This window comes from Trachypithecus francoisi, unplaced genomic scaffold, assembly GCF_009764315.1.
Source record: "Trachypithecus francoisi isolate TF-2019V2 unplaced genomic scaffold, Tfra_2.0 Lachesis_group16, whole genome shotgun sequence".
NCBI lineage: Eukaryota > Metazoa > Chordata > Mammalia > Primates > Cercopithecidae > Trachypithecus > Trachypithecus francoisi.
Window position 1 is genome coordinate 90,154,616 of NW_022681461.1, and position 20,324 is coordinate 90,174,939.

Sequence of the window (20,324 nt, forward strand, 5' to 3'; positions counted from 1 at the left end):
CTCAAAACAAAACAAAAACCATTTCTTACATCATTTTCACCCTCTGTATTCTTACTTTTCTCTTTCTGTAGTCAAGATGTTGGACCTGATTAATTCCTTCTCTTTTTCTTATTCATTCACTTATTTTTATTTTATTTTCTGAGACAGGGCCTTGCTGTGTTGCTTAGGCTGGAGTGCAGTGGTCCAGTCACAGTTCACAGAAGTCTTGACTTCCCAGGCTCAAGTGATCCTCCCACCTCAGCCTCCCAAGTAGCTGGGACCACAGGTGCACACCACCATACTCAGCTAATTTTTTTTTGAGACAGGTTTCTCTCTCACCTAGGTTGGAGTGCAGTGGTGCGATCTCTGCTCACTGCAGCCTCCGCCTCCCAGGCTCAAGTGATCCTCCCCCTTTAGCCTCCTGAGTAGCTGGGACCAGAGGCACACACCACCACGCCCAGCCAATTTTTTGTATTTTTGGTAGAAACAGAGTTTCACCTTGTTGCCCAGGCTGGTCTCAAACTCCTAAGCTCAGGCAGTCCTCCCACCACAGACTCCAAAAGTGCTATAGGATTACAGGCATGAGCCACCGCATCTGGCCTAGGGTTGTTTTGTTTTGTTTTTATTTTTTTTATTGGATGGATTTTCAGCCAGGCCTCCTGCCTTAGCCACACCTTCATTCCATTTCCCCTGGCAAGGGCAACCAGTTCCTTGGCCTTTGGGAATGAGATTTATATGTTAGGTTGTTTTATCCACTGCCAGTTTAGGATTTTCACTTTTGGGGTGTGCTGAGTTAGTTAGCACTGATTTACCTGCTCCCCAGCTTCCAAAATGCTGTTGAAGCCCTTCTCATTCTCTTTTTTCTTGTGGGTGTATACCTTTAAAACAACAATGAAACCAAAAAACTTCAGTGTTTTTGTTTGTTTGTTTGTTTGAGATGAAGTCTCGCTCTTGTCACCCAGGCTGGGAGTGCAATGGCACGATCTTGGCTCACTGCAATGTCCGCCTTCTGGGTTCAAGCAATTCTCCTGCCTTAGCCTCCTGAGTACCTGGGATTACAAGTACATACCGCCATGCCTGGCTAATTTTTTTGCATTTTTAGTAGAGACGGAGTTTCACCATGTTGGTCAGGCTCGTCTTGAACTCCTGACCTCAGGTGATTTGCCCATCTCAGCCTCCCAAAGTGCTGAGATTACAGGTGTGACCCACCACGCCTGGCTTAGTGTCATTTTAGTGGGGTTTCAAGAATGAACAGGGGGCAAATGCGTATGTGCAATCTGCTACCCTCTATAACTGGAAATCTTCCACACTAATATTAATTTGCCCTTTTCACTTATTTAAGGTTCCTAAGATTTTGGAATTTCTTGGCATTCATTCCTCATCGTTAGGGAATGCAGAACTCTAACAAACTTCTGTGGGATAGATATCCATCACTCACACACTGGTCTTTACTAACTTAGCCCCTTAGTGTTATACGTGGCTCATATGAAGAAAAAGGGAAGCCTGTCAGTAGCTGGGCCCACATGTGTGCATGCCTTCTGGGCTGATGGCTGAATTGGCATTTGCTCCTTATATGACAAGCTCTTAGTGTATGTGCCCATTATCAGAGATATCACAGGCTTCACAGCTCCAAGCTTGGCCATCCATTCCACTCTTTTCATCATACCCTTTGTGTTCTGACTTTGAAGCTTTTCTAGGTCTTAACATTTTCTTTGTTTTCCTGTAGAATCATGGATTTTCCTGGTCACTTTGAACAAATCTTCCAGCAGCTGAACTACCAGAGACTTCATGGCCAGCTCTGTGATTGTGTCATTGTGGTAGGGAATAGACACTTTAAAGCCCACCGCTCCGTGCTGGCGGCATGCAGCACGCATTTCCGAGCCCTGTTCTCAGTGGCAGAAGGAGATCAGACCATGAACATGATCCAGCTGGATAGCGAGGTGGTGACAGCAGAGGCCTTTGCTGCACTGATTGACATGATGTATACGTCCACCCTCATGCTGGGGGAGAGCAATGTTATGGATGTCTTATTGGCAGCCTCTCACCTGCATTTGAACTCTGTTGTTAAGGCATGTAAACATTACTTAACGACAAGGACGCTGCCCATGTCTCCCCCCAGTGAGCGCGTTCAGGAGCAGAACGCCCGCATGCAGCGCTCCTTTATGCTACAGCAGCTGGGACTAAGTATTGTGAGCTCAGCCCTCAATTCCAGCCAGAATGGCGAGGAGCAGCCAGCCCCCATGAGCTCTTCCATGCGCAGTAACCTGGATCAGCGCACGCCCTTCCCCATGAGACGCCTTCATAAGCGCAAGCAGTCTGCAGAAGAGCGGGCCAGGCAGCGCCTCCGACCCTCCATGGATGAGTCTGCCATTTCAGATGTTACACCGGAGAATGGGCCTTCAGGGGTTCATTCTCGGGAGGAGTTCTTTTCACCAGATTCTCTGAAAATTGTGGATAATCCTAAAGCTGATGGAATGACTGATAACCAGGAAGACAGTGCGATCATGTTTGATCAGTCTTTTGGCACTCAAGAAGATGCCCAGGTGCCCAGCCAGTCTGATAACAGTGCTGGCAACATGGCACAGTTGTCCATGGCCTCTCGTGCAACTCAGGTTGAGACTAGTTTTGATCAGGAAGCTGCAACTGAGAAAAGTAGTTTTCAGTGTGAAAATCCTGAGGTTGGCCTTGGTGAGAAGGAGCACATGAGAGTGGTGGTTAAATCTGAGCCCCTGAGCTCACCTGAGCCTCAGGATGAAGTGAGCGATGTGACCTCACAAGCAGAAGGCAGCGAGTCTGTAGAAGTGGAAGGAGTTGTGGTCAGTGCTGAGAAGATAGACCTCAGCCCTGAAAGCAGTGATCGGAGTTTTTCAGATCCCCAGTCTAGCACAGACAGGGTAGGTGATATCCACATTTTGGAGGTCACAAATAACCTAGAGCATAAGTCCACTTTTAGTATTTCAAATTTTCTTAACAAGAGCAGAGGAAATAACTTCACTGCAAATCAGAACAATGATGATAATATCCCAAACACCACTAGTGACTGCAGGCTGGAGAGCGAGGCCCCTTATTTGTTGAGTCCAGAGGCTGGGCCTGCAGGTGGGCCCTCCTCTGCCCCTGGCTCCCATGTAGAGAACCCATTTAGTGAACCTGCAGACTCCCACTTCGTCAGGCCTATGCAGGAGGTGATGGGCCTGCCGTGTGTGCAGACTTCAGGCTACCAAGGAGGAGAACAGTTTGGGATGGACTTTTCCAGGTCTGGTTTGGGCCTCCACTCCTCCTTCTCCAGGGTAATGATAGGTTCCCCAAGGGGAGGAGCCAGTAACTTTCCATACTATCGCCGCATAGCTCCCAAAATGCCAGTTGTAACTTCTGTCAGGAGCTCACAGATCCCAGAAAACTCTACCAGTTCCCAGCTAATGATGAATGGAGCTGCATCCTCATTTGAAAATGGCCATCCTTCCCAGCCTGGCCCTCCACAATTGACCAGAGCATCTGCAGATGTTCTGTCAAAGTGCAAGAAGGCCTTATCAGAGCACAATGTTTTGGTTGTAGAGGGAGCTCGCAAGTATGCCTGCAAAATCTGCTGCAAAACTTTTCTGACTTTGACAGATTGCAAGAAACACATCCGTGTTCATACAGGTGAAAAGCCCTACGCCTGCCTGAAGTGTGGCAAGAGGTTTAGTCAGTCCAGCCACCTGTATAAGCACTCAAAGACTACCTGCCTGCGCTGGCAGAGCAGCAATCTTCCCAGCACTTTGCTCTAGCTGTTTGTCCTTACAAGACAACGCTGAGGCCAGTTGTCGGACTGAATTTCTTTTGGTAAGCAGTTAATGCCTTTGGGTTCGAGGCTTCTCGCTGCCCAGTGGCTCTTAAGCAGTTTAGCAACTAATAACCGGAGAACTAACATGTAGTAGTTGTGCTGCTGCATTTCTGAATCAAGTGCACGTCTTGGGAAAGGGATGCAATCCCTGAAACCAGGTTCTTCCTTAGGGTTGAGTAATGCAGTCAGAAAGTAGTTTGTAATTGATGTTGAAAGTGGCACATTTAAAAGTTGAAGTGCAAAAAAAAATTTTCTAGCAATTTTTGTAAAACTGTGTAGCATTTAAATTTCCTATACCTTCTGATGGGAATATTATTATCCCTATACAGTGATGCAAAATGCACTTATGTGTAACCAGTGGTGATTTGGTGCCTGTCTTAAAGGAAGGCCTTTGAGGACACGCCTGTCTGCCACAAATGCTTTAAAGTGTATCCTGAGCTAGTCCTAGGCCTCAGAAAGTACTGTATTTTTTATTTTTACCTGATTTGCAGTCACACACACTGCACTTTGGTGCTGACACTGGGTCCAGAGTGAGCATTCTCTTGGACTATTAGGTGTATATACTCTTGAATACATCACTGTTGGATAGATGTTTTAACAGTTTTTTCTGGTTTAAAAACCAAATTGTAAATGGAGTATGTACTTGTAGAGAGTGACAAGGTATTGTTTCCGTATGTGCTGTTTGAGCAGTATTTTAAGCAACTTGTATTACAGATGTTACAGTTCTATGTTAGGAAGTCAGAAAAGAGCTTGTGTTTGTCTTTGTTCTGATGACGTGGAGTCATTTTGTGGGGTCTTCCATAGCACATTTACCCATTGCCCCATCCAGATGTTGAGGGCCAGTCTAAGCTGACACATCCTACCCGAGGACAAGCCTGTTCTCCACTTCATTTCTTCACTCTCCCCTCCCCATATAGCAGCTCTCCCAGGTTTAGATTACTGTTTTCGATGACAAATTAACCAAAAATGCCCCCACACGGGTTTTATTACTGTTATATACTATACTTTAACAGTACAGACCCTAATTTTATTATTTGTTGCTCCCCCAATCTGATCCCAAATGTTTAAAATTGTTTGAAATCCAAACATAGTAGTGCATGGGGTAAATATTTTGTAGCCTGTTTAAGAGTTGACAGCCCATAGCATAGAAATAATCAAGTAGCATCTGAGACTGTTGGAGGCACTCGGGTCACTGCCCAGGGTCTCTCTGGGCCCTGCATCCTCACTTCCCCAGCCCCACCTTGCTGTCCTCTGACACTGTGCCATCGGGGCTGTTAGTGGCACCTGTGTGAGGCCAAGTGTGCGTCCAGGGGAACAGCACAGGTTAATGCATCTCCCTAGGACTCATGAAGTCAGTTTAATTCATGCACGAACATGAGTTCATTTTATGTTTTATATGCTTTCTTAGAGATACCAAACCATCATGCATAATTCAGATATTCAGTTTTTGTGTTTAGAAAGCTAAGTATGTGTAGCTGGAAACAAAAATGAGCGTGTTTTCTCTCCTGTTAGAGTATGCAGTTACACATCTGTGGATAATTTCATGTTCCAGCGGGGCTTGGCATCTCCCGTGGACTGATTCCCAGGAAGAAAAGCCCAAAGGGAAAGCCACGATTCCTTTCGAGTAGATGTGGGAAAGAGCCCACTGGAGGATATGGGGTCCTGTGAAATTCAGTTGTGTGTGTGGCTCCTGGTTAGCGGTCATGTTGACATGGTATTAGGAGGCTCCCCATCCACCCTTTACGTGATGTAGGAACCAGTGTCTTGTGAGATTAACCTTGGGACACAGTGGGTAAGCCTGGAGAAAACGAGAGGCCCCACCTGGACCCAGGGAGAGGAGCCAGTGACACAGGGCTCCTTCCCTTCCCTTTGGAGTAAGAAGTGGTGCCAGGAGCCTGTCCGCTCACCTCTGCTGAAGCATAAGTGGACTTTGCTTTTGGGGCTTATCTCTGATACATGCTGGAGCCCTGCCTCTCCACTGCTAGATGGAACCTGGAATCTCTCATCTACCTCTTAGTCGGTCAGTTTCTACGTGTGAGAAGCAAGCTTGTGGGCCAGTGTCCTTGTACATGCTGTAGCACTTAAAAAATAATTCCAGGGTTCCCTGGAAAACCAGTCCCAGGGTTCCTATGATCTGTAGTTTCTATCTGGATTATAACTGGTATTGGGTACCTGAATTTTGATTGGTTAGCCTTAATTATAGTCTGGCGTGATCATGTAGAATCTTTTCTGGTGATCAGATCATAGAGTTCTATCAAGGCATCCATGTCAGTGGTGCTATAGCTGGTTACAACTTGAGATTTTGAAATAAAAAATTTGTCATATTCATGCCTCTAAATATGTGTTATTTTTCTTTAGGTTATTAAGGTTGAAACAAAAGAGGGTAATATCTCTTTGCCAGCCCTTCTTTGACTAGTACTTTGTTTTAAACCAAACCTAGTAAGTTAACTGGTCATTCCCCTCAAATCATTCCCTTCTGCCTTCCTCCGCCTTCCTTTTCTGTCTTTGAGCTATGCACATGCATGAGATTTTGCTTTCAGTCTACCCAGTTGCTCTCCAAGGGCCTGCCTAATCTTATGCTGCACCCTGGACCTGCCTCTCAAGTTGGAAACTCCATCTGCCAGTTCTAGAAGCTGATTCCTTGAGCACTGAGCAGGGCTTTGGCAATGGCAGTGCTGTGGCCTGACCTTGGAGAAGGTGGGTAAGGTGGTGATTTAAAAAAAAAAAACCATCCACCTGGGGGCAGGGAGGGGCTGGGGAGACAGGATGGGCAAAGGTAACCATGTGTAGGTGCTGAAACTAATTTTAAAATTAAATCCACCTACCTCTAATTGTTCTTGACCAAAATAAGAGTGTTAAACGTCCTTACCTAGTTCTCATTTCTTCCAGTTAACTCCTTTTCTAGAAGGGCTCTTTAATTTTCCTGATGGTCTAGGTATCATATTCAAGTGCCATGGTCACAACTGGGTTCTGCTTGTCCCGTCCTTGGTGAGGGACAAGTGAAGGAATCTGGGCAGAGAAGATGAGGCGTAAGGTGGTTTGGACAGGTTCCAATAAGGAAAATGCCCAGGGCTGAGGGCTGGGGTGGGAAGCAGAGCCAGGCAGATCATTGGATGTTGTGACTTTCAAACAGATGCTCTTTGTATTTTTTTTTTTTTTTTTTTTTTTTTTTTTGAGACGGAGTCTCGCTCTGTCGCCCAGGCTGGAGTGCAGTGGCCGGATCTCAGCTCACTGCAAGCTCCGCCTCCCGGGTTTACGCCATTCTCTCGCCTCAGCCTCCCGAGTAGCTGGGACTACAGGCGCCCGCCATCTCGCCCGGCTAATTTTTTGTATATTTTAGTAGAGACGGGGTTTCACCGTGTTAGCCAGGATGGTCTCGATCTCCTGACCTCGTGATCCGCCCGTCTCGGCCTCCCAAAGTGCTGGGATTACAGGCTTGAGCCACCGCGCCCGGCCGTATTTTTAATGTTTTTTTAGAAACAGGTCCTTGCTACATTGCCCAGGCTAAGTGTAGTGGCGATTTAAGGAGTGATCATAGCACACTGCAGCCTTGAACTGGCCTCAGGATCCTTCCCACTCAGCCTCCTGAGTTGCTGGGACCGTAGAGGTGCATCACCATGCCCAGCCATACGCACTTGTTAGCTTCCCCATTTACAGGCCAAGACGGTCTCTCAGAGAACTATTTAATAATAGAATTACACACTTTTGGCTCAAGTGTGTCCAGCCACCAATGTGACAAGTACATCTATCAGAATCACTCTTTCCTCAGAGAATCAGACTTTCCCTTCGCTGTGCCTGTGGATCCAAATCAAGCCTGGGTGCGTCTGACAGAATACCAGGGTACGGTTTGCCTCCCGGCCCTCCATCTCTACTGTTTGGCTACAGCATGAGTTCACTGGGCATCGGCTCCCCTCTCAGGCCAGCCAACAGGTTGCTAGCTGCCAACATGGACATGGTGTTGCGGGTTCTGTGGGTGGCACTGCCAATGTGGGGCAGGATCACTGGAAAGGAGAGAGAGGAAGATAAGAAGGGTGGTTCAGCAGACTTCAGCTGGGCTGTTTTCATGGCTTGGGTTTGCCAGTAAGAAGAATAGAGACTACCTCATGGTTCCATGCCTTGCCTTTTCTCCCTTGGTCACTAAGCATGACACTCCCCCAGAGCTGAGGTTCAGACTAACAGAGTGAAGGGCCTCCAGGCTACTAAAACCCAGTTACAATGTGATGAAATATTTATATTCTAGGGCTAGGTGCAGTGGCTCATGCCTGTAATCCCAGCACTTTGGGAAGCCAAGGCAGGCAGATAACTTGAGCTCAGGAGTTCGAGACCAGCCTGGGCAACATGGCGAAATCCCATTTCTACAAAAAATACAAATATTTAGCCAGGTGTAGTGGTCCACATCTATAGTCCCAGCTACTTGGGAGGCTGAGGCAGGAGGATTGAGCCTTGGAAGCAAAAGTTGCAGTAAGCTGAGATCGTACCATTGCACTCTAGCCTGGATGACAGAGGGAGACTCTGTCTCAAAAACAAAAACAGGTGAACCTGGGTGCCAGTTTATGCACCTGTACCATGTGCACCTGAAAATGATGCCACGTGACCACAAGGTTTCTGATCTACAGAAATAACTCCAAAATGAAATGCTGAACAGCACAGTTATCTCCGATCCCACCCCAGGGCAAGTGAAGTTACTTGCCTCCAGAGAACTGTCAGCCGGGTGCAGTGGCATATCCCTGTAGTCCCAGCTACTCCAGAGGCTGAGGTGCAAGGGTCACTTGAGCCCAAGAGTTTGAGGCCAGCCTGGGCCACACAGCGAGACATCATCTTTACCAAATAAACCCCACAAAACTGCTTTTGGGTTTTTTCCAGGTAGAAATCATGTTTCCTTTTAATTGAGTACATTTTCTTCTTTACATTCATCATTATTGTAATGGGGTCTTTGTTGCCCAGGCTAGTCTTGAACTCCTGGCCTCAAGTGATTCTCCTGTCTCGGCCTCCCAAAGGGCTGGGATTACAGGTGTGAGCCACCGCGCCCAGCCATAATTGAGTACTTAGTTTCCTCTCCTTTCTGGTAATTAGATCCCCACCTCTCAAGAACATTGCATCTGATCAAACTGAGAGCCAGCATGAACACGGACCCCAAACCACAGCTTTCAGAATAACAAGGAATAGCAAAAACCAGCCTTTCCCTACACTTAGGAAGGGACTGTGAATGACAGGGTCCAAATTTTCACCATCCAAATAGAAAACCGGGAGCTCAGTGCCAACATGGAAACCAAAATATGTCAGGAATGAAGTACAGTAACCCTATACATACTCAAGGTCAGGATGGGTTTGGAGAAAATGTGCATCTGACCATTTGGCCTCTTCTAGTAGAGAAGAATTTTTGAGACAGAGTCTTGCTTTGTTGCCCAGGCTGGAGTGCCATGGCACAATCAGCTTACTACAGCCTCAACCTCCTAGGCTCAAGCGATCCTCCCACCTCAGCCTCCTGAGCAGCTAGAACTAGAGGTGCATACCACCACACATGGCTATTTTTAAATTTTTTATAGGGATGGGGTCTCACTATGTTGCCCAGGCTAGATGCGAACTCTTGGTCTCAAGTGATCCTCCTGCCTTGGCCTCCTAAAGTGCTGGGATTACAGGCATGAGCCACCCTAACCAGCCCCACCCCAACATTTTAGACATATAATGAATCAGAATAAATCTGCTCACTCACAAGAAACATTCCCGGATAATGGTTTTTGGTTGCTGAGATTGAGTAGCACATTATTTCAAAGTGGCAAAATTAAGGGCCATCTAGGAGAATTCAAAAGTGGTGGCTACATTTGCCGACAGGTTTACACAGGACACATAGAAACAACCCCCGTTTTTTTCAGTGTATATGTCAAGAGGCCAAGACCCCGATCATCAAAATACGTTATTTTGTACATTAGAGTTTACAGGACAAGAGGGAAAGACACTTTGTTGGAGGGCGACTAAATGGCATTTTGCGAAAGGTCCGTGTCACTCTGAGGGGGTGGGAGGACTGGAGTCCTATGGCCTTCATTAACTCTATGGCCTTCATTAACTCTATGACCTTCATGAACTTGACCCCTCCTCTTTGGTTGCAGTGGCCTCAGTGGGAGCTGCTGCTTCTACATGTCTGTGGGCTTTTCCTCTACCTCTTCCTCACCTTCTTGGGGACAAAGATCTGGGTATTTCTGCATGCATTCCTGCATGGCCCCACAACTGGTCTACACAGCCTGACCCCTTGACATTTTCCATACTATAGTGGGAGCAGGAAAAGTCCAGTTTGAATTGTTTCCCACAGGGGCCGCTGGCCATTCCCCCAAGGCACAGGCAGTTCCAGCTACTGTCTCCATTTAGCAGCCTCAATCCATGCTCCCCTCACAGGGATCACGGGGGTCATCAGCTGCATTGCTTGCAGCTGCATGGTCTTTTTTCATCACAAATATGATTGGATCCTTCCCTTCCTGCCAGCAGTAGGACATGGCTACAGCCCAGTGCTTAGATTTTGCACAAACAGCGGCGGCGACTGCAGCTTCATGCCCTGACCGCCCTCTCCTCAGACCAAGAACTGTCTTCTGAAGCAGTCCGGGGGCCCTGAGCTGAACTCCAGACCTGGGGTCGGGGTGGGAGGGCAGTTTCCTGGCTGTGGGTGGCAGCCCTGACATCACACCCAGTGCTCCTTGCAGGCTGGGGTGGGGGGAGGGACGGGAGACTTTCCAAGGGCTGCGATAATGGGAGCATTCACTGGGGAAAGCAGCTAAAGACCTTTTGTTTAGGTGTCCATTCCAGAATGCAAATTAAAGACAGAGACTGGCCCCGACAACCTAAGGCCCTGATCACTCTGTTAGTCTGGAGGCATAAACTCCACCAGCTACCTGAGCAGATCTTAACATAAAGAATCATTACGCATAAAGTTGTTAACTCACTCACTGAGCAGGTGACAAAAATCCAAACCACAAAGTGTGGTCCCAGGACCAGCAGCCTGAGTGGCATCTGGGAGCAGTGAGGAGCACATACTCTCAGACCCCACCCCAGACCTGCTGAAATAGAAACCCTCGGGATGGGGCTCGCAACCTGCGTTTGATCAGTCACTCCTCCAGGTGATTCTGATGAACACAAAAGTATGAGATTTGGCCGGGAGCGGCCGGGCGCTCATGCCTGTGATCTCAGCACTTTGGGAGGCCAAGGCAGGTGAATCAGCTGAGGTCAGGAGTTTGAGACCAGCCTGGCCAACATGGACAAACCCCATCTCTACTAAAAATACAAAAATTGGCTGGGCCTGGTGGTGCACGCCTGTAATCCCAGCTACTTGGGAAGCTGAGGTAGGAGAATTGCTTGAGCCCAGGAGGTGGGGGTTGCAGTGAGTTCAGATTGCAACACTGCACTCCAGCCTGGGCAACAGAGCGACACTCTGTCTCAAAAAAACAAAAAAAAAAAACAAAAAAAAAGTATGAGAACCATTGCACTATGGTAGCACAGAGGGAGCAACTGCCGGAGGCACTTCTAGTGCTGCAACTCAGACTTCTGTGGCAGGGGCACTGACTGGCTGTTGCTTTTATCTCTGAGTGGGGCTCAGTGCGGCTGGTTCACCAAGTGTTGGAAAAACTGCAAACTGGATTCCCCAGCCACTATGGGGAGCAAACTGGTAATGTGAGGTTAAGAAGTGCTGCTGCCACTCCCCCAAAGACAGGAAGGGAGGGCAGGAGAAAGCAGGCCCTCCCACACCCACACTGTGAGGGCCTGCCAGTGCAGCTGGCACAGCAGAAATGGGGTGTGCAGAGGCCTGGGCCTGGCCCCACAAAGCAGAAGAGAGAAGGGGGCTTTGTTGTGAAACAACAGCTTGAAAAACTGACCGAGTTATAAATATTGGCATTGTCATTACACTTTTAATTTTTCACACAGAAACTGGTAATAGCAATTTAGAGTAACAGGTTTTACATGAGTCACTGTGGTGTAACACATGTAGACATGTAGTCAGCCCACTTTGTTGTTTTTGAAATGGAGTCTCACTCTGTCGCCCAGGCTGGAGTGCAGTGGCACAATCTCGGCTCACTGCAACCTCCGCCTCCTAGGTTCAAGCGATTCTTCTGCCTCAGCCTCCTAAACAGCTGGGACTACAGGCACACACCACCATACCCGGCTAATTTTTGTATTTTTAGTAGAGATGGGGTTTCACCATATTGGCCAGGCTGGTCTCGAACTCCTGACCTCGTGATCTGCCCACCTCAGCCTCCCAAAGTGCTGGGATTACAGGTGTGAGCCACCACACCTGGCCAACTTTTTTTTTTTTTTTTCCTCTCACACCTACACTCTGTTCCTTTAGGGACAGAGACCCAGCAGAACATGCTCAAGAGGACTGCTCCTGTTATACACTCATGTCACTAACAGCGTAAACATTTACAGTCCCCGGTGTGTCCCTTTGGGTTCAGCACTTACACTAGCTCCACACCCGGCCCCTCAGGACCCCCTCGAAAACCCTGGTCCTGCAGGGCAGCAGGGAGTTTGCATCAGAAAATGCAGTTCTTACCACAGTTCTTCAGGGTCAGGAGAGGGTGGTTTGTAGGCAGTGGTTCTGGGGTCGTCACATCCAGTCCAGCAGCTGCAATCTGACCACTGGCCAAGGCCTGGTACAGGTCGTCCTGGTTTACAACGTCGCCCCTGGGAATGACAGTGGTGACATGGGTACCATGAAGATCCCTCTGCCCAGGCCACCTTTGAGGCAGAACAACCTACACAGAATGAATTTTTCCACTCACCTGGCACTTGGCACTGACTTTTAAAGCACTAAGTCTTAGTAGGTATACTTACAGTATGTCTGTAAGTCTTATATACTCAGAGAACTCCAGCCCTGCCTCCTCCTAGCTGTGTGACCTTGGGCAAGTTTCTCAAATTCTCTGTGCCTTGAATTATCTGTGTCTCAAATTATCTGCTCTGTGACATAAAGAGAATACCACCTAACTCCCAGGCATGCTGGGAGGATTAAAGCTTTCTTACATGCTCTACTGCATGAACAGGGCCCAGAAGGGCATCTGTGTTAGGCCCCATGCAAGTGTTTCTGATCTGGTTGGCCCCCAGACCCCCACTGAGAAGCACCACAGTGTGCTATCAGGCACCTGCCTAAACCAGAGCAGAGGAATGAGCACATCCCTAACCACATCCAAAGGCAGCGGCCACTGAAGTCAAGAACTGATCTTCTAGAGACTGTATATTGTGCACTAAGTAATAGAGGGTCCTGGGCTGTCCTGGGTACACGCAGGCACCCGGTACACGGCAGCTATGACTGCTGCCAGCCAGCAGTGCAAGTCCTGTGGTCCTGCATGTTTCACTCTTCCATTCCCAGGTCACCCGTTTTGTAGCTAAACATTGGTAATTACAGGTACCTTTGGGGTGCGTAAGTCCTCAGGGTGATCTCACCCAATCCCCCTTCCCCTAAACTTAGGTAAATAGGTTCAAGGGGGACCAGCTAGGAAGGGCTTGGAGTGGCAGAGAAGGAAGGTCTGACCCCCATACATGCTCAGTGGCCTGAAGGCAGCCCTAGGGACAGTGTGAGGAACTACAACCACGTGAGTTTTAGGGTCTGTCTGCCCAGGAGGGTAAGATTCAAAATATCACTGAAGCACAGGCAGCCAAAGCCAGGCTCAGCAGTGTGGGAGGCGGCCTCCAGAGGGCCCTTCAGATCCTGAAGTCCGGCCCTTTGTAGTTGAGAACAATGGGTCAGCCGAGGCTCCCTGGGAACACTCCCTGAAGCCACCCTGCTGTGTGCCAGGCCCTGCCAGGCAGGGGCCACTGCTGAGAAGCAGGCAGGCTAGGCCCACTCCGACGGCTCTTCTTCCCTGTGCAGAGCTCTCGTGTATTCCCACGAATTTCTGAGTTGTTTGGTTTATGGAAACCAGCAAGCTCAGCCTGGGGTCTCATCAACAACCCACGGGGAAGAAAATCTCCAGATGGCAGCAGTGGGGACGGCTCCTCTCCAGGATTGCTGGGTAAGGTGGCCCTAGGATACCTGCTGATGTTGACGAACACAGCTGTTTCCTTCATCTTCTGGAAGAAGTCCTTGTCGCAGAGTCCCTTGGTTGCAGGCGTTAACGAGCAGGCCACAACGATGAAATCAGACTGGGCAGCCAGCTCAGGGGTAGACACTGAGGGAGGGCAGGAGTCCATCAGGCACTGAGTCCCAGGCTAGGCACAACCAGATGGTGGGAAACCAGTCCTTTGCTCCCGACTCCCATAACAGAAACTCCCAAGATGGTTCCTGAAGGCCGAGTCTCTACCTGGACAACTCTCATGAGTGCACAAAGTCAAATCACACACAATGGGATCTGGACCACTCTGGCTTTAATCACCTTCAGGGCCCAAAGTGTCCAGGGGCGTGGGGAAAGCTTGAGATCCAGCCTGCCTTCTGCTCACCAGGCTGTGGACCTACCAGGGGCTGGATCTGCCTGGACTAAAGTGCACAGAGGCTAGGGTAGTGCTTGCCAGTTGAAGGAAAAGCGAGTGCAAGTGCCCAGCCCTTCCTCACACCCATCACCATCCCCGCTGCTCCGCCCACAACGGGGATGGCAACACAGGACGCTGAAAGACGGGAGCCCTGGACTGCTCTGCTGGCACGGAGAGGACCTGGGTAAGTGCCTGTGCCCCTTGAGTGGGCCTGTGTCCAGGGGCAGGTAGATTAAACATCTACCAGACACAGCAGCCCCTGGACATGACTGGAGCTCCTGCCCTCTGCCTGAAAATGCCACCATTGAGAGAAAATAGTGCCTCTCAACTGGACACAGATAGGCTCCTGCGGAAATCAAGCTTCACTTACCAAACTCTGCCTGGAATTCCGCTGCTTCCTCAGGCCTGGGCTGGCGCCCTGTGTATAGAAATCTCTGGACGCCAAATGGTTTCAGACGCCGAGCAATGGCCTGGCCTAGAGCAAGGAGAGTCCATGTCTCGTTCCCAGTCCCGCAGAGGGCAGGGGCGCCACCCAGCAGCTCCGGGACAGCGGCCCTCAGGGCAGACCTTTCCATCAGCACAGCCCCAGAGCTGCCTGCTCCTGTCTCCCCCAAAGTGGGTGGGGGGCTGGCTGCCCCGCCATAACCAGCCCCCAGCCAGCCCGCACTGCCCCAGGGATCTGGAGACAGCACCTCAGCTCCCCTGAGGCTGGCACTGGCTGATGCTGTCCTCACATGCTCCAAGCCATCTGGAAAGCCACTCAGGTTTTTCCTAACCTCTGAGAACTGCAGAGAGTTTTCACAAAGGAGACGCCTGGTCAAGCAGTCCCCTCCTTCATCCTGGACCCTCTGCTTCTGTGAATGCAGTCTCGGACTCCATTTGACTTTTGGTGGCACTGCCAAACTGCCAGCTCACCCCAGACCTACACTTTTCATGTACGCTGCTGCTGAGGCGGATTTGTGCAGTTGGATTTTCAGGCTCACAACGTGCCCCAAAGCTGCTGGGTTCCTCCAAGCAACTCTCTAGTGAGAGGCAGGGCTGTTCGTTGGTTAGACAGTTTCTCCACACTGTCCACCCTCATCTGCACCCCTGCACCAGGCAGGATGACGGAGAACCCCAATAGATAGCTGCTTGGCTAGGCCCAAGCCCTTCTGCCAGGCTTCTCCAAATAACGGCCACTGGAAGAAAAGTGGCTCTGCCTCATCTGCAGAACTGCAGATCAACTCTGCCCACTGAGCCCTCTGGCCTGAGTTAGGGCTTCGTGAGTCACAAACCTTCCAGAACCAAAGCTGGAGTAGGTGTCGGGGGAATGGGCTCTCATGGTAACCAGTAACCACTCCTCAGGGCTCCAACACAGCATCTGTAGTCTTCATCTGTTCTTTATGGAGCTGGAATCGTGAAGCCCCCTGACCCTCAGGCAACTTGCTTTTATCACCTGGTGAGTTCTTATGGAACTCCTGCTTTGGTTTATGTATGTATTTGCCTGTGTTCTACAAAACTGTAACCCTCACTAGAGATACCTCTACTGCAGGCAAAGGGCCCTGACAGCATGTGGGTCTTCTCAGCCTTCAGACACGTGGTGCCAGGGATGCAAACCAAAGCTGTGAGAGCCGGGGCAGGCAAGTGGGCAGGTGGGGGCCTCACCTATGCGCCCCAGCCCGACGATGCCGACAGTGCTCTGCGTGAGTCCATAGCCACACAGCCAGAGGGGCTTCCACGAGGTCCAGCCACCACTAGGGGAGAGAAAGTGGCAGGTGAGAGGCCCAGCCTTGGGTCAAGATGAGGGGCCACTGAGAACCCAGCACCTCTGACTGTGGTCCAAGGTACAAAGCCATCCTCCAGGTCAGGGACTGAGAGTGGGATGAGGCACTGCCCCCTCAGCACTGCAGACGAGCAGCAGCAACGACTCCTCCTGTAAAGCCACGAGGGACACAGAACTTGAGGGCGGGAAGGGGCCTTACTGGCTCTCATCCTATTTTGCAGATGGGAAAACAAACCAGAAAGGGTGACCTGCCTGAGGTCACACAACCGGAGAGAGCTGAGAGCAAGAGGCTGCAAACTCAGGATTTACGATTCCAGAACAAGTTCTCTTGGCACTTTAGAGCAGCAACAAAGAGTACAGCCACAGGGCCCATGCTGCTGCCCTGGGCAAGAGACGGAGCCTGCCCTGAGCCACCTCCAGTAGACATGCTGACTCCCCAGACAGGACAGTGAGCAGGACTCAGCACTGTCTACTCTGCTCCATGCCCCGTGCCGGGGCCCACGCTGCTGGTCACACACTGTGACAGCCTGCGTTTGCACACCTCCCACCATGACTGCACATGGAATGCTTCCCCCAACTTTTTTTTTTTTTGAGAAAGGGTCTTGCTCTGTCGCCCAGGTTTGAGTACAGTGATATGATCCCAGTTCACTGTAGCCTCTGCCTCCCGGGTTCAAGCAATCCTCCCTCCTCAGCCTCTCAAGTAGTTGGGACTACAATGTGTAACACCACACCTGCTTAATTTTTGTATTTTTTGTAGAGACAGGGTTTTGCCATGTTGCCCAGGCTGTTCTCTAACTCTTGAGGCTCAAGCAATCTGCCCGCCTCGGCCTCCCAAAGTGCTGGGATTACAGGTGTGAGCCACCATACCCGGCCAACTCTAACTCTTGATATACAGGCCGAAATCCCTGATCTGAAACCTTCAGGCTAGATTTTAAAATTGTTTGGCCTTTAAAATGGCAGCATGGAGGCCGGGCGCGGTGGCTCAAGCCTGTAATCCCAGCACTTTGGGAGGCCGAGACAGGCGGATCGCGAGGTCAGGAGATCGAGACCATCCTGGCTAACACGGTGAAACCCCGTCTCTACTAAAAATACAAAAACTAGCTGGGCGAGGTGGCGGGCGCCTGTAGTCCCAGCTACTCGGGAGGCTGAGGCAGGAGAATGGCGTAAACCGGGAGGTGGAGCTTGCAGTGAGCTGAGATCCGGCCACTGCACTCCAGCCTGGGCGACAGAGCGAGACTCCGCCTCAAAAAAAAAAAAAAAAAAAAAAAAATGGCAGCATGGTGCAGGTGGTAGATTCCACACATCACCCTCTGCAGTGTCTGGGCAGCACCTGTTTTAAACAGTGTTACACCTGCAGCAAAACTTAGGAAAGTCACATTAAGTGGGAGAAATAAAAGCCTTAAATAGTCTCCTGTTAGTATGAAAGAACTTTCAGCTGTCCGACCTTTTTAGATTTTTGGCATCTAAGGGACCGTGGACCCGCAGCTTTCAGGACTCAAGCAGACGCCCAGCTGCTTCTTATTCTGTGAAACCCTCCCTGATCCACACTCTCCCGGCCAGCCCTCACCCACCAGCAGAACTTGTTTGTCCTCCCTCATCCTCTTCTCTCACCACTTCCCTTCCTGCCTTTATTGCAGCTCTGCCTCGTGCTTTAATTCTTTTAGCTGAGTCTGCACTCAATGGGGCACACTTGGGGTCAGGGACTATGCGTGGGCCAGACTGGCACTGGTGATCAGGATCCAGTGCTGAGCAGAGCCAATGTTCCTGCCAGGCGTTCATTTTTTTTTTTTTTTTTTTTTTGAGACGGAGTCTCACACCGTCACCCAGGCTGGAGTGCAATGGCGTGATCTCAGCTCACTGCAACCTCTGTCTCCTGGGTTCACATGATTCTCCTGCCTCAGCCTCCCAAGTAGCTGGGATTACAGGGGCCCATGACCACACCCGGCTAATTTTTTTTTTGTATTTTTACTAGAGACAGGGTTTCACTGTGTTGGCCAGACTGGTCTCGAACTCCTAACCTCATGATCCGCCCACCTCAGCCTCCCAAAGTGCTAGAATTACAGGCGTGAGCCACCGCGCCTGGCCTGCGTTCACTTACTTCTTTACTTCTTCGATGGCCTCCGGCAACCGGCGGCAAGTGGTAAGTAGCAGGGAGACTGCAAGTTCGGCGGTGGTATCTGTCAGGACATCTGGGGTATAGCCAACTCGGATCCCACTATGAATCAAACATGTGGTGGTAACATCAGCCTCAAACACCTTTACTGATGTCTACTGCTGGGACATTTCCATGGAGTTACTTTGTTTCCTCTTTGATCTGCCTGCCAGGAAGCTCAGAACTATAAATGAGCACTCAAAAACGGTCAGTCCTCATTCCTATTTAGATTATCTCCCACTTTGGAAGGATATGAAGATGGAAGATTAGGGTTCAAGGACTGAACAAGTAACTTAACCTTTCTGAATTTCCTCATCTGAAAGAGAAAGAATAATACCTGCCTTTGCTACTTCAAGGTATTGTTGTGGGGATCAAAAAAGATAATGAATGTGAAAGGGTGCCACCTACACAGAAGTTACCCACTGTTTCTGACCGCTGGGGTTCATTGTAACTGACCTGTGCACATGTGGACAGATTCTATCATCAGCCACCTCACATTCTCCCTGAATGGCCAAGGGATATGAAATAAAAACAAATCAACAGCTCGTCTTTCTTTCTCTCATACCCACCCCTCTCGCTAGGCCCCCTCCAGATCCCAAGCTGCAGTTACCGCTTCTTGATTTCATCCAAAGCCAAGTGGTCGACGCCCACTGACAGGGTGCTGATGACTTTGAGATTGGCCCCTGTTGGGCAGAAAGTGCTTTGTTAGTATCTTTCCTCGAGGAACTCAAAGCCACAGCACTGGGGACTATCATGGGGACACCGCTTATTATTGTTTTCTTAGAATAAGAGGCTGACATCTCTGTTCTTCACTTAAAACTCTGAATAATCCCCCCCGACAGCCTCAGACACTCCATCTCAGGGAGGTGAAGTAGCCTGGCTCAGTCACAGGCAGAGCTGGGTTCACCTCAGGGCCTCTGCCACCAAGGCCCCGCTCTTACCCACTGGGCTGTCCACCCAGTGAGGCCTCGGGTCTCCTTCAGCCATGCTGGGGCCTCCCCCATGGACACCTCTGAGAGTGCCAAGAAGGTGGCTGGGACGCGACCCTCTCTACCCTCTCCTGCAAGCAGGACACCAGAAAGCTTCCAGGCCAAGGCCAGGGCATGGGGTGGCTCAGCACTGACTCACAAGGGTCCCTTCCCATCTGGCAGCCTGAGTCTGAACCTTTTCTCAAAACGGTCACAACAGCCTCACAGCGGGAGGCTGATCCTTCCACGGGCTGAGACCCATGGCGGCGGCTGCGGAAAGACATTCTGCTGCAGCTTGGCACTGAGCTAGGGCCTCCCTCATACTACACACAGGCCCAGAATGGGCAGGGCTTGCCGGAGGTCACAGAGCAAGGTTGTGGCTCGAGAACCCAGGGCCTTGGATGCTCTTCCCCACACCCACAGTCTCCACAGCACGGTCTTTGCCTTCCCAGGGCCCCCCGCGAAGGGGTTCACAGCAGGAGAGAGGGGCAGTGCCTGTGCCAGAGCAAGCTATCTGCCCGCTTAGGCCTGGTATCGCAGGAAACGCCCTCAGAACCCAGACAGCACTGCAGAGCAGCCCAGGAGCCAGCGGCGCAGGCTGAGGGGCCCACAGGGCCAAGCCACCCTCGAGTCCCCTGCCCACCCAGCGCGCACCTGCAGCATCCAGGATCCTCTTGTCCACAAGGTCGGAGAGGAGGCAGAGCAGGCCGTGGGCCCCCGCCACGCCTCGCTCCAGCTCCTTGACAGGGATGGGCTCATCCGAGTCCCACTGCTCCACCTCACAGCTGCGGGGAAAGGGAGGCCCTCAGGAGAAGCAGGAGCCGCACACCTGTCCACCCCTCCCAGCTGGGAACCCTGGCCTCTGATGGCCCTGGCCTCAGGCTGCCCGGGGCTGGCTGAGGGGAGGCAGGGTCAGGCAGAGGTGGCCTCAGAACTGTCCCGAGAGAGCAGGTGACAGCTGGAGGGCTGAGGGGCCCCCGAGCAGAGCCTAAGCTGCAAGGGGGAAGGCATGGAGACAGCTCTCAGGTCAGCACAGAGAAGAGCTTTCCCACACTCAGGAGGGCTGGGCGGCCAAGCGGGCAGCCAACTGCAGGGAAGGCCCGTGAGGGGCAGGGTGTGCCTCAGGTGGGGGGTCTGGATTCAATGGCCTGTTGCATCTCTTCCTGTCCGTGGAGTCCATGAAATAGAAAACTCTCATAG

General features: G+C 50.7%; 2 protein-coding genes and 1 pseudogene across 5 annotated transcripts in view; 1 reads left to right on the forward strand and 2 right to left on the reverse strand.

The window, feature by feature from the left end:
* ZBTB5 (zinc finger and BTB domain containing 5) overlaps positions 1-6,137 on the forward strand; it is a 46,195-nt gene extending 40,058 nt beyond the window's left edge. For both annotated transcript variants that reach the window (XM_033238067.1, XM_033238068.1), the window contains exon 2: positions 1,706-6,137. In XM_033238067.1, the coding sequence (XP_033093958.1) occupies positions 1,710-3,743 (2,034 nt within the window). In that variant the 5' untranslated portion in view covers positions 1,706-1,709 and the 3' untranslated portion in view covers positions 3,744-6,137. The remainder of the gene's footprint in view (positions 1-1,705) is intronic.
* GRHPR (glyoxylate and hydroxypyruvate reductase) overlaps positions 1-20,324 on the reverse strand; it is a 48,785-nt gene that overhangs the window by 26,618 nt on the left and 1,843 nt on the right. Inside the window, exons 2-9 of one of the 3 annotated variants that reach the window (XM_033238070.1) lie at positions 19,779-19,909; positions 18,767-18,839; positions 18,103-18,219; positions 15,887-15,975; positions 14,613-14,717; positions 13,809-13,944; positions 12,333-12,463; positions 6,674-6,808 (exon numbers count right to left, since the gene is read on the reverse strand). In XM_033238070.1, the coding sequence (XP_033093961.1) occupies positions 6,744-6,808; positions 12,333-12,463; positions 13,809-13,944; positions 14,613-14,717; positions 15,887-15,975; positions 18,103-18,219; positions 18,767-18,839; positions 19,779-19,909 (847 nt within the window). In that variant the 3' untranslated portion in view covers positions 6,674-6,743. Of the gene's footprint in view, positions 1-6,673; positions 6,809-7,466; positions 7,801-12,332; positions 12,464-13,808; positions 13,945-14,612; positions 14,718-15,886; positions 15,976-18,102; positions 18,220-18,766; positions 18,840-19,778; positions 19,910-20,324 lie in introns of those variants that run through there. The other 2 variants (XM_033238069.1, XM_033238071.1) reach the window with 2 other exon arrangements.
* On the reverse strand, positions 8,247-11,044 carry LOC117098977 (annotated as a pseudogene).